Source organism: Carassius carassius, chromosome 9, assembly GCF_963082965.1.
Source record: "Carassius carassius chromosome 9, fCarCar2.1, whole genome shotgun sequence".
NCBI classification, from domain to species: Eukaryota; Metazoa; Chordata; class Actinopteri; order Cypriniformes; family Cyprinidae; genus Carassius; species Carassius carassius.
Genome location: NC_081763.1, coordinates 23050554 through 23065997, shown reverse-complemented (window position 1 = coordinate 23065997; position 15444 = coordinate 23050554). Strand labels below are relative to the sequence as shown.

Below are 15444 nucleotides of genomic sequence, written 5' to 3'. Positions count from 1 at the left end.
AAACTTAGCTTTTTTTTTGCGTCATGTGTACAGGCTGTCCTTTAAAGGCACAGACGTCATGCCTTTATCACTTCTGTACATTTGAAGTCATAACACAGCGAGAAGACGTCGACAGCAGATTTGTACAGGCCTTGTTAGTGCCACGCCATTGCTCTAAACACTCTGCGAGCCGCAGGCCTAAGGATATACAGAAATCCAGCTTAACTGATATTAATCCTCAAACACTCCTCTAATCAGCATGCTTTGGCTGTAACTGACTCCTCTTCTCCATATGCCCTAGACCAATAAATCATTCAGCTTCCTTTCCTATAGTTGCATTCAAAGACTAGAGGTTACACAAGCACAGATTCAACCACAACAGCATTAGATCTCCGAACGTCCACTTTATTTTCATCCTTTAAACACAGTGCAGATTTAATATGACCATCCTAAATCAGAATGGACTGTAGGCTTCTGACCTGAAGCTATAAGTTCATTTGTTCCTGTCTATTTTGTGCCCTGAGTGGGGTTTCAAAAACTAGAACGCGCTGAGAGACTGCAGTCTCTCTCTAGTTTCTCTCTGTCTATCATCCTTTCTCTGCTAGCACAGACTTCCTTTGTTTCTTTGTGATGCACAACCTATGACCTAACCCACAGAGCCAAGCTTCACCGTCAAACGTAATGATCCACACCTTGAACGCATGCTTTCAATTAATGGTGAGAAGTTGTTCTAAGATGAAAAATATAAAACCTGCAGCAAGACAAGCTGGCTTTATGCTAGTGTACAGGAAAACAATGCCTGATAATTGAGGAAATGAAACCAATAGCCATCGCTGTCGTTTCTTGGCTAATTTGCACCTTGTATGATGCTGACCAAAATCAGGGATTATTTAAATTACAACTTTTGATGATATTTGTTTCCTCATGAACACGGAAGCTCATGAAATTAATCCAGTTTTAATCCAATTGCACCCAGCTAAACCGTCTTTCTCAATTTGCACATCTTTTCTTAAAGAGACAGTTCACCGTCACACTCAACTCACCCTCATGTTGTTTTGAACCTATGACTTTCTTTTTTCATAAACAAAAGGTAGATATTCTGAAAAAGATCTTAGTGTTTTTCTCTCTGTCCAATAAAAATAAAAGGGGTATTGTTGACCCGACTGACTTCCACTGTATGAAATTAAAAAAAAATTGTCAAAGCATTCTTCATAAAATCTTTGTGTTCCACAAAAGAAAGAAAGCCATACAGGTTTAGAACAACATAAGAGAATTTAGATTTTTGAGTGAACCATCCCTTTAAGACATTCCCCACTTGAAACTGCAGGCTTCCTTAATAATTAGAAGGAGAAAAACTATGTGAAAATAATATGAAAAGAGCAGTATGTCCGAATTCACAGTATTCATAAAACTATAGGAGAAAAGTATCTGTATTTAACTTACTACTTCCTGTAAGATTCTGATGGACACTTTAATATCCCAGTGAAGCGACACAATGGCGCTGGCCGATCACATGACTGATGTATTATGTCTGGACTGCGTTCATGCTACACACATTCATACTATACAGAACATACTTTCAGAAATCCAAAAGAAGTACTTACAGTACTCAGAAAGTACCCTTACGCAAAGAAAATATACTTCCTAATATATGAATGATCAGTAACATATAGTCTCTACTCTTCAGCACAATGGTAACCCCACAAACTTACACAGACAAGAAACCCTTTTAAATTTCAAAATAATACAACATTAAACACTAACAGATCTCCCCCTATAATAATATTGAGCAAAAACACATTTAATAACGCTTCATTTTAACATTTTTACTTTCCTTTAACAGTCTTAAGCAAAGCATGCTGGGAACTAGAAATCTGCTGTAACTTATTCTGTGAATGTCTGTGTATACGTGCGTACATACATCCACATTTATATGGGAAAATGTATGTGCAATATCTACTCAATCAAACTTTATAAATATTAGATGTACTTTTGTCTTCATTTCTAAATATTGTATGTATCAATATAAAGCCTTACATTGTCAATGCATAAATTGCTGTATATTGAAAAATAGAGGCAATAGTTTCCCATCTATGGAAGTGTATTATGTAATATATTGCATTATAGTTTGCAGTATATTCCTGTATATTTTTGTTATGTAAGGCTATGTGACTTTGGACGCAGTCATGCACACGCACATGGCATCATGCCTGCTCTCAACAGACTAAAGTTGTCACTGTGGTCCAGGTCTATGTCTAAACAGGATACTTGCATGGCAACATGAACATTAAACACATGATCTATATCTGAAGTCACAAAAACACATTTACACCTTCCTTTCAAACAGGACTGCAAATTCAATTGTATTTTGAGAGCTCTTTAAACAGTTCAAGCTGACATTTTACAAAAAACAAAACAAAAAACTACACACACACACACACAGTCCCAGTTCTGCCATTGATATCTACAATAGGTCAGAATACGGATTAATCATCACCTCAATAAATAAGTGTTATGGCCTCGCTACACGTGCCTGAGGGCGGGAAAGCTCATGTATGACTAATCAAAATAAAGATGATACATACTTTCATCTGACAAGCACGCTTGTTTGCTGCCTTCATTCTGCACTGCTATACTGACATACAGAACTGACCCAAAACCAGCACACACGAAACTCACTTTTTTGGTTAGAAGCAGAAGAGAGATCAAAAGGTGTAAGAATATAAATGACCCAAACTTCTGAATAATAAAACTAATAACCAGTCGTTTTAAAAATTCTAATTTCTAATGGGGTTTGATAAATGGCTGATGCTCTATACATTTCAATTTCAGTTGTTTAGTAAATGTCTAAATAATGATGCAGTGAAGGATATTGCCGTTTCTCTAATGTTGCACACAGAACTGCATTCTTGGTGCGTAGATCCTAATGGCGATTATAATAATCCAACAGACATTTGAACAACGGAAGCAACCATTTATACGCATTATATGCAAAGTGTCCCACCATGAAAAATGTAAACAACTCACATAAAAAAGGAAAATGCATTTGCACATGACATTAAGTAGTCCGCAAAGCAATCATTGAAATAATAAAAATGTTCCACATCCTCCAAATGCTTTCTATAGCAGAACCACATGACAAAAAAAATCCATTAATCATGGGTCTAATTGCTCACTTTACAGTTGTCAGTCAAAAAGTGATGAAATATATAATGCACTCCAGACCACAATGTGACCATCATAAATGTAATATGAAAACAATTACAACAGAAAAATACATTTGCTTTATGGCTAAGCAACAAAAAGCAAACCAAAAAATGGAGGGAAGTGCAGTACATAAATGATGCCATCAAGCCCAATTAATCTTTAAAAAGAAGAAATCATAAGCTCTGTGTTTAATCTAGATCATAAAGCAATATCTACAAAGTGCCAGGCTGCATTTTGTGCATAACTTCTGAAGAGACTCAGCAGAGAGCTTGAGCCGCCCCTACAGCTAATGAAGCTATTTATAAAATAGTGCTCTTAATTGCAACAAAGCCAAAAGAACGCATCTTTGGGAAGCCAACACCGGAGGGAGAGAGAGATCAGCTCTTATTTGAAGTTTCCTGTCAAAATACACACAGGAAGCTGCCTCGGCAACCAGCCAGCCATTCAGCATAAACCTACAGATCTTAATTGATACTGAAGTCCTGTCAGGTCCAAGAAAAACGAAATAGGAACCGATCAATTATTGTGTCTGATTAGCATCCCAGTCTACAGTGTACTCTTCAAAAAACAACATACTAATATTCTAAATAGTAGCTTTCAGATGGAAATATTAGTTAAAGGATATGGGTTGCAAACCATCCTTAGACACCAGCTCCGTGGACGAGTCGTCTGTTTGATGCAGAAGAACACCACTGGCGCGAGCGCTGGGTAGGGGGGCTGCTCCTCTTCATCGGAGACCAAATCTGGAGTGGGGTCCTGGGCCCCGGACCCCTGTGCCTGAGAGCTCTCATGGACGGGGATCCATGTGCTGCTCTTTTCCTCATCATCGCCAATCTCTTCACTAGGACTGGGTGCCCGGTACAGGGCTGAAATGGGAACTCTTACCTCTCCTCTCTCCAAGTAATGAAAGTGTTCTCTCCCCTCGCCATCAGTCATGATAAAGCATCTGACAATGGTATCCTACAGTTAACAGAACAAATATACCCAATGAACAATGACTGTATGGCAAACTGATTTAACAATAATTCCTTAATATTAATTGGCATCTGTTTTTATGTTACCAGTATATACTTATTACTAGTAATAATCTAACAGAAACTATTATCTCTTCATATTCAGTAGTAACTATTCAGAAGTTATGGGTACTTATTATAGCAGAGGCTATTAGCTATTCAGTTAAAAACTAGTACTTATTAATTTGCTAGTAGTAACTATCTCAACAATAATAAGTCAATATATCACTGTAAATGGTAACAAATAACAGATTTTCCATTAAATTCTACAGAGACCTATAGTTATAAATAGCTATAAATAACTATTTATGACTACTATGTATATTGGTACTTCTAACTATTAGGTACTAGTACATATTTGTAGTAATTAGTAATAAAAGAGTTTGTTCCATAAATGTCAATAATAATATTTCTTATCTTACTAGTTGCATTTCTTGTTTTATGTAATGACTGGTCAGATGGTTATATTACAGTTCAATTAAAAAGGTTACAGTAGAACTATACATAGTAAACAATTAAACAGATAGTCACTATTTAAATAACTATCTAATAAAAAAGTACAACATCAAATGAATAATTACGAGTGAAATAGTGACTGTTAAAAAATTCACAATAGCATTTAAAAAAATAACTAATTCATTTAATTAGGTACTAATTTAGTTTATTAGTTAGTGTATCGAGTTGAATGTTACATCGGCTTGCCATAGGATGTATTACATGAAGGATCGTTGATTGTCACGGTTTGTACAGTGAAGAGATAAGCGCTTGTCAGATTCATCAGATAGATGAATATCAAGCGTCATCACCACAATTTCCTAGTTTTACATACATAAAAAAGTAAAAGGAATCATGAATCGATATATATAGTCATTAAGTTGCTTAAAAACGTTTTGAAAATTATTTCTACCTCAACAAATCAGCGAACAGCTGCCATGGAAAATAATGCTCTTTTTATATCTGCCTACAGTATTTCCGTTTTTTTTTCCTACACAAAAATATACTGTGACGGAAATTGACTTTAAGCACAACTTACAAAACAAAACAAATAAGTTACCTTATAGATAAGGAATTGAAGGTTCCCATAAGCATCTCCTTTACTTTCAGTGTTCCGCAGAAAAATACGTTCTGATAAGAGACTGAGACTCGCTGCGATCCATTTGTCTCTTTCAAATGCAGTTTCTGCCTCTTAACGATGAGTAAGTCCTTCGATTTTCTTTAAAATGAACAAATATTGAGTGATTTATCCCAAAACATGCCAGAACATCTCAGATGTGAAGCAAGAAAAGCCATTATCCAAAGACAAAACTGCGAAAGGGTTTGGCGCATCTATGTTGGTCGGGATTCTCCCTTGATGTGACACGCCAAACTTCTAGTGAGCAGAGCGCGCGAGCACGTGACGCTTCATTTGGCTTTAAACGCATTACTGCACACCTGAAAGAGACTCTTTTATCTTTCTTTTAACACTGGATATCTTTAGACATGCCGAAATATGATTATATGAAAATTAAATTTTGTACTCTTAAATTACATTGATGATGTAGCCTATCACCTGAAAAGCAAGGTAAAATCTGACTACAATTCACCTATTAATAATAATAAACAATAAAAGTCTATTCATTAAGAAATAATTCGGATAAATATGTTCAAAAGTTCAGTGATACTCACCTTTGTTTGGGTGCAAGCCTTGTCACTAACACTGTCAGATACCAGTGTTGTCAAATATTTATCAAAAATCAAGCATTTACATCAATAAAATAATTATTTAAGACTACAGAATGGTCTCAAACCGATTTTCATCTCCACCTGTTAAATTGTTACCACAGTAAATTTTATGTTGGCAACAAAATAAGAATATTTTCATATCACATATTACATGCTCATTACCTTTTTTTTTTTTACATTTATTTAAAGAGAGGCAAAATACTTACTGTGGTGGAGCTGACATTTCAGTTGTGACAGAAAATACTAGATTTTCTTAAATAATAATAATAATAAAATCACTAGAAGCTGGTTGACCTTGTTGAATTCAAAGTAAATGCAGCATGGAAAGAAGCCTTCAGTATAAAGTATTACTTTTATATTATCTGATTTTATAAATTCTTTTATAAATATCCGCTGGTGTTAAAAAAAGCATTTGTACCTTCTTTAGGGCTAAAGGTGTCCCTTTGAGGGTACTGCCCCATTGACAAGACGTTAAACGCCTAAATGTTTGATTATTACACTTAATTTTCTCTGAGAGTGTAAATTGGGCACATGTTTTGCATTAAAAAAATATATAAAAAATCTAATAATAATTATAAACAAAATATTATATATATATATAAAACTATGTGTGTGTGTGTGTGTGTGTGTACATATAATACTTCACTGCTGTTGTTTTTAACATTTCATAAAAGTGGGCTATAGGCTGGTCAAATATGCCATTGAAAATGTATTCGAAAGTGCTCTTACATTTAATAAATATCTGACAGGTTCATATGTTTCTGCACAGTATCATTAACTATCTCTGCATGCTTTCCTATGGTTCGGAATAATAAGCCATTGTTTCAGTATAAATCAATATTGCCTCCAAAAGTGTTTGACAGTCTTCAATAAAATCCCTGAGAAACCCTTTTTAAAGTGTACCGTATCACTGTTTCCATATCTAGACTCCCAGCAAATTAACTGTCATTTTGAAGAAAATCTCCTCCAATAGATCAATTATTTCACACAAATAATCAATTCCCTGCTTTGAGGAGAATGACCTCTTAAGCTCAGGGTAAGCACATGCTCCCCAATGATAACAGCACTGGGGTTTACTGGATTTAGATTGCATATGTGCTGTGCAACAGCAGTGAAATATATATGGACTGAATGCATTATTGAGAGGCAGTGGGCGAGTCTACATGCTTTCCTTCCACGCTCAAGTTATCTTGTAAATGAGTACAGCGAACATAATAAAAAAAAAATGCTTTTAATGATTGTCACATGAGCCCAGTTACTGCAGAAATTCACAATATATTAACATCAGACAGAAGAAATAAAGGCATTTCATGTGCCTTTCTAAAAACTTTATAGCTTTTTTAAGCTATTACAGTAATAATATTTATATATACATACATATCTGATTATATATATAAAAAACTACACTATACTGTATACATATTATACATTCTGGGACACTGTATTGATGTATTACAAAACAATGTTTGTTTATATTTGTCATACTGCATTCTCACTACTTATCTCATGTTTGTAATAAGGAACAGTTCATTGCTAGTCATTAATGACTTACTAAGCTGTGTCAACTCTACACCATCACTTCTTTAATTGAGGAAGATAAAGACCATAGATCTATTGTCAAGTCTGGAAACAGCTGTCTGTCTTAAATTGGATTTGATGATTGCTGGGGCCAAGGGGTTTGCACAGTTTGGATGAGCGTCCAATAGTTGTGCTGTGTCAACTAAAGCTACTCCAATATCTGTGGTGAGAGTATCTGACGCATGCTCACAGACGGGGGGATGCGAGCAGCACTATCCACCTGTCAATCATCCCTTGGGTGGTTTATCCTGTCCCAACCCCATTTGCTCCTCCATTCCTTGCAAGCACTATCTGGTATCATAACAGATATATTTGTATCAGATCTCATAGAGGAGATTCAGCTTGATTTGAACTGCAGATTTCACAGGTCTTCTTCTTTCTACCTCACATCATACACTCATCCATGATGTACTTAAATATTGCTCTTATCCCAATGTTATATCAGGTGTTCGTCACACTCGGCTCCTTCAGGCACTCAAACGTGTCACGTCACTGGTGTCTTCTGAATAGCAGCTGTACATTCCAATCTGTAAAGCTGCTTTAACCCGCTAGTTTCATTTCTCCAGCCTCCGCTTCTGATTATCCTGGTGGCTGAGGAGCCATCTGGACATGGTCACCGCTTTCTGCTGTTGTGCTTACAAATGCAGGGAGGCCATGCAACTTAACTCATTCTCACAAGACGGTAGATATTTTATTAACGCCATTGATGGGACAGAAATAAATAATCCAATGGGCATCAATTCCTTATATATATATATATGGTTTTCTAATCTGCTTAATCGGGGGCTCTCCAAGAGTGCTGATATTTAGTATAACAGCCGGTTTTGTTTTCTTAATTTCTTCATCTTTTCTTATTTTCTTTACTGGGACAATCTGAAACTGGCAGGGAGTCCAGAGCCGGTTTAACACAGGTAATAGTACTAAATTATAGTGTAAAAAAAAAAAAAGGAAAAAAAAAACCAACCCTAGCAGATTCAGACTAGAAACTTCTTTACACAAGACATCATGCAGATTTTCTTTTGTTTTGATCATGTTCAGGGGCGTAGCCATCTTTTCAGAAGTGAGGGGGACAGAAATTTAATTTATATATATATATATATATATATATATATATATATATATATATATATATATATATATATATATATATATATATATATATATATATATATTCATTTTGCTGCCATTACAATATAATATAAAACATTACAATATAACATTTCTGTAATCTAAATAGCCTACCAGTCAACAATTTTATAACAGTAAGATTTTTTATGTTTTTAAAGAAGTCTCTTCTGCTCACCAAGCCTGCATTTATTTGATCCAGAATACAGCAAAAGCAGTAATATTGTGAAATATTTTTACTATTTAAAATAACTGTTTTCTATTTGAATGTATTTAAAAATGTTATTTATTCCTGTGAACCAAGCTGTATTTTCAGCATCATTACTCCAGTCTTCAGTGTCACATCCTTCAGAAATCAAATCATTCTAATATGCTGATTTGCTGATTATCAATATTTACTATCAACATTTTTTCAGCATTCTTTGATTAATAGAAGGATCCAAAGATCAGAATTTATTTGAAATAAAAAGCTTTTGCAACATTATACACAATATCATTCAAAAGCTTAGAGTCAGTATAATTTTTATTTTTTGGAAAAAAAATATGGAAATTAATACTGTTATTTAGCAAGGATTCTTTAAATTGATCAAAAGTAATGATAATTGATAAAGACTTCATTTTACAAATGATTTCTATTTCATATAATTGCTGTTATTCTGAACTTTCTATTCATCAAAGAAACCTGAAAATAAATCTACTCCGCTGTTTTCAACATTATCGTAATAAGTGTTTTTTTTTTTTTGAGCAGCATATCAGAATATCAGAATTATTTCTGAGGGATCGTGTGAATGGAGTAATAATGCAAATAATTCAGCTTTGAAATCTCAATAAATTACATTTTGAAATATATTCAAATAGAAATCAGTTATTTTAAATAGGCTTGTAAAAATATTTCAAAATTTGATTGTTTTTCTGTACTTTGGATCAAATAAATGCAGGCTTGGTCAGTGGCAGAGCCAGGACGTTTTCATAGGGGTGGCCAGGGAGGGTCCAGCAACCAGTCTGGGGTGGCACAGAAATCTTCATTATTTCAATATAAAAATGTGTTTGACTATAATGTACTGGACTGTTTTCATTCCAAAAACACAACTAAGTACAATTAATTTCTACTAAACTTTAATTGAGATATTTGTGAATTAGATCAAGTAATACTGAGTGAATATGACAATTTTTGTATTATTCCTCACCTCCAGGTATTTTATAAAAGGGCTCACTATAGCTTTATTGCTCATTCAACTTCTCAAATCTCTCAAATGTTGCTCTCCAATATTGCATATTGCGTAATCTACGCCCCTGATCATGTTTATATTCTCCAGTATAGAAAGAGATAACTGAAGACATATCAACAATAAAGATGCAACACCACCATCTGTGGACAGAGTTATTATGTTCAATCTTTTGTGGATGAGATGACAGAAACATTTTAAGCATCCGTAGGTAGAAAAATGTTGGTAATGAGAATGGCCTTCACTGATTCACTTACAAGCTGAGGCTGGAATAACATACTGGAATAATAAGTGAAGACCAAAATCAAGCTGATATTCATCCACCGAGCCACCAACCTCGGGTCAGCATTGTGTAGTCACAAAAGACGTAGCCAGTAGTTCTCTAGACTAGAGGTTTTATTTTTGTCACACAACCTGTTCATGCTAGCATCTGATTTGGCAGTTTAGCAAGTGACATAAATTTGCACCAAAGTACTGCAGATTGATTGAACGCTCGACTTTTGACATCAATAACTTTTCCCTTTTCATTTTATGTTAAGTCTATAAAATCCAACTAACCATATAATCACACACAGCAAATAAAGTATAGGCCATATTACTTATCTATATTATATTAATACAGGTCCACCATTTTTAAATCTAAATTATTTTTGATCAAATACAATGATCTTCCATGAGTTTTTAGGTGGGTTTTAACAAGAAATTATTAATATTCTAATGATTCATTTGACTAATATAGTTTGTGAATTCTTGCGATAAAAGTTGCAATAAAATGCAAGATCTTTTAATCCATATTGTGACATACTCAGACTAAATGTAAGGTGGAGACTTGGTTCTATCCACTGGTTGTTGGCTGGATTTTGAGATGTTGTTGTTGCACTCAAAAATGTATGTGAGCTTGCAGTGGATTGTGGAATGGCAGGGCTTAAGTATAAAATGATGGAGAAGTTCGGCATACGTCATCAGAGAGAGGTCGGAGGTTTTCACCAAAAGATTGAGTTATGACATTTATATTAAAGTCATATGACATTACTAAAAAGAACATTATTTTGTGTATTCGGTGTAATGCAATGTGTTTATGCGGGTTAAGGTAAAAACAAAAAACAAAAAAACATTATTTTCCACATTAATGTTGCTCCTCTATGCCACGCCTTTCTGAAACGCGTCGATTTTTACAAAGCTCATCGTTCTGAAAAGCGAGGCGTATGCTGATTGGCCAGCTATCCAGTGCATTGTGATTGGCTGAATTCCTCAAGCGTGTGACGGAAATGTTTCACCCCGAGACAAAAACAATAATACCCATTACAAAAAAGCATTTATTGCATCCAGTGGGGATATAATTATTGATTATAATGACTTATACAGTGTTTTTACGCATTGCCTATCGTGCTGCGTAAACATAAAACCCATGTCTGCATTTGTGATCTGAGAAATCACAAACAACAGCAAGCGCTACTCTACACTGCTCAAAACTTGCGTTTGAATAATCAGTGGAAAATTCTTTAAATATGTAAACATACTTCTAGGCTGTGAGTTAGAAGCACCAGACTGTCCTTGCAAAGTTGGAATTGCCCCACTTTATAGAAACAGACACCAGCATTGCAGTCTACTCTCACAGGAAACAGTCTTCGTCCTCCGTCAAATGCGCTGCACACATCTGAATATTTGCGTTGAACTGTTCTGGAAAAGTGTTGTAGATTCAACTTAACCACTGATTTCTAGTTGTGTCCGCTTTTGGAAGACCAAACAAAGTAGTTGCGCTTTCACAAGGAAACACACAGCGTCTCCACGACATGACGGGGGCAGCAACAGCGAGAATAAAAGTTACACCTTTTTTCTTTGCGTGAACATTTGTGTGGTGTTATGCAAATCTACCCACATCGTGACGTAGACGTGGGGGCGTGTTTGAATGAGCCGTTTGAGCCAGGGGGGTGTGGGTGACTCAACTTTTATAACGAATATCTCTTTGGATTTGAGACTTTAATCTTTGCAATTTTACAGATCTTCTTTATGCATCAAGAGCTTGTAACACTCCAAAGAGAAAGGAAAAACTTAAATTGCATCATATGACCCCTTTAAAAACTACAAGTTAAACAATGAACAAACTTTTTGTTGCAGATAAAGCTGGAGGCTCAGCTGGAACTAGTTTGTACAGGATACCTTTCTTTCAGGTAGAATAGTTAGACATGATGTAATCTGCACATTATATCCCATTCTCTTGATCTTTGACATCAGCACCTAATTTGCCCAAAGTACAGGAGGGGCAAAGGCTAAACGTTCCACAGCATAGGCATATTTATACACTTCCTAAAGCCTATTTCAGATTATTTTTGGCATTGCGAGAGCTATCATGAATCTTTGCACAGGGCTCTGGGGAAGCTGTTGGAAACTGATAAGGAACTGTGTATTACATAAGCGATCACCCACTCTTATGATGGAACTAAATCATGAACTGTCATGTAGTAGTTGTAGGACCTGGAAAGAGATCTCTTGGTTTGGGGTGGTCCACTGTACATCTGGCCTTGAGGAGAACTCCATTAAATATACTGCATCACTGTCCTCTCGTAATCTAATGTCCAAGCAGGAATGGTTCACCCACAAGTTTGCCCTTTACACTGTCAGTAAGAAGGACAGGAAGAGTGTTTATCCATGAGCTTCTGGACCCTTAATACCAATGTGAATTTGATTACTGTGCTTTTCATTAGGGATGGAACTGGCAATTATTATCTTGACAAAAGCGATAAAGTGATATGAGATTGCATTGGCCATTTAACCCATGAATTAAATATATATTTACTCTACTGGTTAAATGTTTGTGGTCAGCATGATTTTACCTTTTTTAACCATTGATAATAATACTAAATGTTTCTTAGGCAACAAATCAGCATAATATAATGATTTCTGAAGGATCATGTGACACTGAAGACTGGAATCGTGACATAACATGTACATTACATTTTAAATATATTTCTTTAACATAAAAAATGTCTTTCTGACCTGTATGTTCTTAATGCTTACTTTCACACAAAATAAGAATTAAACATTCCCAGTCTCATTTAATAAGCAAAACGTGGAACCCTCTAGGTCAATTTATGATATTTCATGAATATACGATTTTTTTAATGTTCCAGAAATATCTGCCATTTCATAAAAAGATAAAAAATATAAAAAAATAAATAAAAAAAAAGTGGAGGCTGCATACAAGGGTCATGTAAAAGAGCTTCAGAAACTGAAAATGTTAACCAAAAATAAATAAATAAATAAAAAAAATAAAATTCAAGACACTGTCTGTATAATATATATATATTTATTTTATTTTAAATAACCGTATAAATCAGAGACAAAAAAAAAAAAAAAAAAAAAAGTGTCAATGGTTGCACAATTTCTTTGCAAGTACAGCTAAATCTATTTAAATATATTATTATGAACAAAATATCACCAGCATCTCATTTGCCTAATCACTGTAATTAATCTGTCAGAAGACACGAGTCACCTCTTCCCTCTGTCACAGCAGTTCACACTGCCGGGTTGGACAACATTTGTAAATCAGTCACTGTGCTGAGCAGTTATCCAAGGCTTTGAGATCTCCAGTGGGGGTTTCTTTGTGAAAGCATGCTCATTAAACTTGTGTCAGATTGGCCTGACTGCGTTTTACTGAGTTGTTTGCTAAACACAATGTAAAAGGCACCATGCTGTCTTCATGAATCAAACCACAGAGAACATCCTCTCACATCAGTCCCCAGGAAATTCCAGCCAACTTCTTTTATTGTATGAAATGCTTTTCATTGTAGGAAAAAAAAACACTGGGAAAGTTTTTAAATAAAAAAAAAAATACATAAATTTTGGTATGACATGATGGCATAGAAAATTACAGTTTTTTTTCTCTCTCTCAATGTCAGAACTATTCTACAGTCTCAATTTCACCAGCCAATATTTTATGACAACATTGAATAACGTGACACCTCCATGACGTGAAAAATGGCATGTTATATGTCCAGGATGACCAAGATCGGAAGCCACTCTTGTCCCAGGATTTAACTGTACAAATTACGAAGAGGGATCCACAAAGCATCTATTCATCTCAACTGAATAATACGCACAAAAACCTGTCAGCAGACACTGTCTGCCAAGAGTGAGTGATGGCTGTTTCCTGGAATGGGCACGAGTCGTGTTGATGTAATGAGAAAGGACAAAGCTATACATTCTTTAAACCCTACGCAAGATAACTTTACACCTCGCTCGTATCGTGACAAGAAGAAACAGTGATTTATGACAAAGACTTCCAGCTCCATGTTACACACGCTCGACAGCAGCTTCCAGTGCATGTCTGTAATATGCACCACAGATCAAAAGGGTTTCCCAGACACCTGGCAGAATCCCGTGTCTGCTTGTTAAAATCCTCTCCTGATGCAGACGTGGAAAATCCATTACTGCAAGTGCACTTTTTGTCCTCTAATGGAGCTTCTGTGAAGCTGTGTGAATTACCAGAAAACCAGTGACATGCAGAGAAATTGACACATTAAACATGTGAACATGTATGCCATAATGCCAGTGAAGGACTTAGTGATAATGACTCCTGCAGTGGGGATCTCAGGAAGAGTGACAGTTTGAGAATTTGAGAGAGGCAAATTTACTGAACAGTTGCATATAGCAGCACAAAAATCTACAAGCTACTATCCATATTAACCAGATGCTAAATCCGCTGAAATAGCATTGAGTTATGAGCATTTCAATTAAGTCATTGTCATTTCCTTTCATGCAAATTATGATCATTATAGATTGTGCCTCATTTACAAAAATCAAGTGCCACAATTGACAATGTGCTAGAAAAAGTGTTTGTGTACATTTTCTAGTGATCATGGCAACAGTTATTTATTAAATAATATAACCGGCATATGTCTAGACAGAGAATGCAGCCAATCACATTTTTGAATTTTAACAGAGGCAATCTGGGAGTATGAAAAATGTATTAAAAATCCACATTTCACTTCACTTCTCATATTATTGTGTGATGGAAATGACATTTAACATATTTTAGAATAGAACAATAAACCGTTTTGAAAGAAATCATTTTATTCAGCAAGGATGCATTAACAATGATTGACACTAAAGCAATAATGTTACAAACATTCCGACTTAAATGTTTTTCTTTTGAACTTTGTATTGATCAAAGAATTTTGAAAAATGTGTACAACAATTTTAAGTTGCACAACTGTTTTTAACACTGACAATAATAACAGATTAGTTTTTGTTGAGTATCAAATCAGCATATACATGTTTGAGTAATGGTTGCTTGAAATTTTTTTTAAAGGATTAGTTCACCCAAAAATGAAAATTATGTCATTAATAACTCACCCTCATGCCGTGCCAAACCCGTAAGACCTCCGTTCATCTTCGGAACACAGTTTAAGATATTTTAGATTTAGTCCAAAAGCTTTCTGTCCCTCCATTAAAAATGTATGTACGGTATACTGTCCATGTACATTTTGGTCCAAAAATAACAAAAATGATGACTTTATTCAGCATTGTCTTCTCTTCTGGGTCTGTTGTGAGTGCGACTGCTGTGACATTTGACATACAATGCTGCTGACATG

General features: G+C 35.1%; 1 protein-coding gene across 3 annotated transcripts in view; it reads right to left on the bottom strand.

Annotated features, from left to right (window-relative positions):
- The window catches only part of LOC132149342 (voltage-dependent T-type calcium channel subunit alpha-1H-like), a 106895-nt gene extending 101523 nt beyond the window's left edge, over positions 1–5372 (bottom strand). For all 3 annotated transcript variants that reach the window (XM_059558501.1, XM_059558503.1, XM_059558502.1), the window contains exons 1-2: positions 5254–5372; positions 3801–4146 (exon numbers count right to left, since the gene is read on the bottom strand). In XM_059558501.1, the coding sequence (XP_059414484.1) occupies positions 3801–4122 (322 nt within the window). In that variant the 5' untranslated portion in view covers positions 4123–4146; positions 5254–5372. The remainder of the gene's footprint in view (positions 1–3800; positions 4147–5253) is intronic.
- Positions 5373–15444: the final 10072 nt, after the last annotated feature.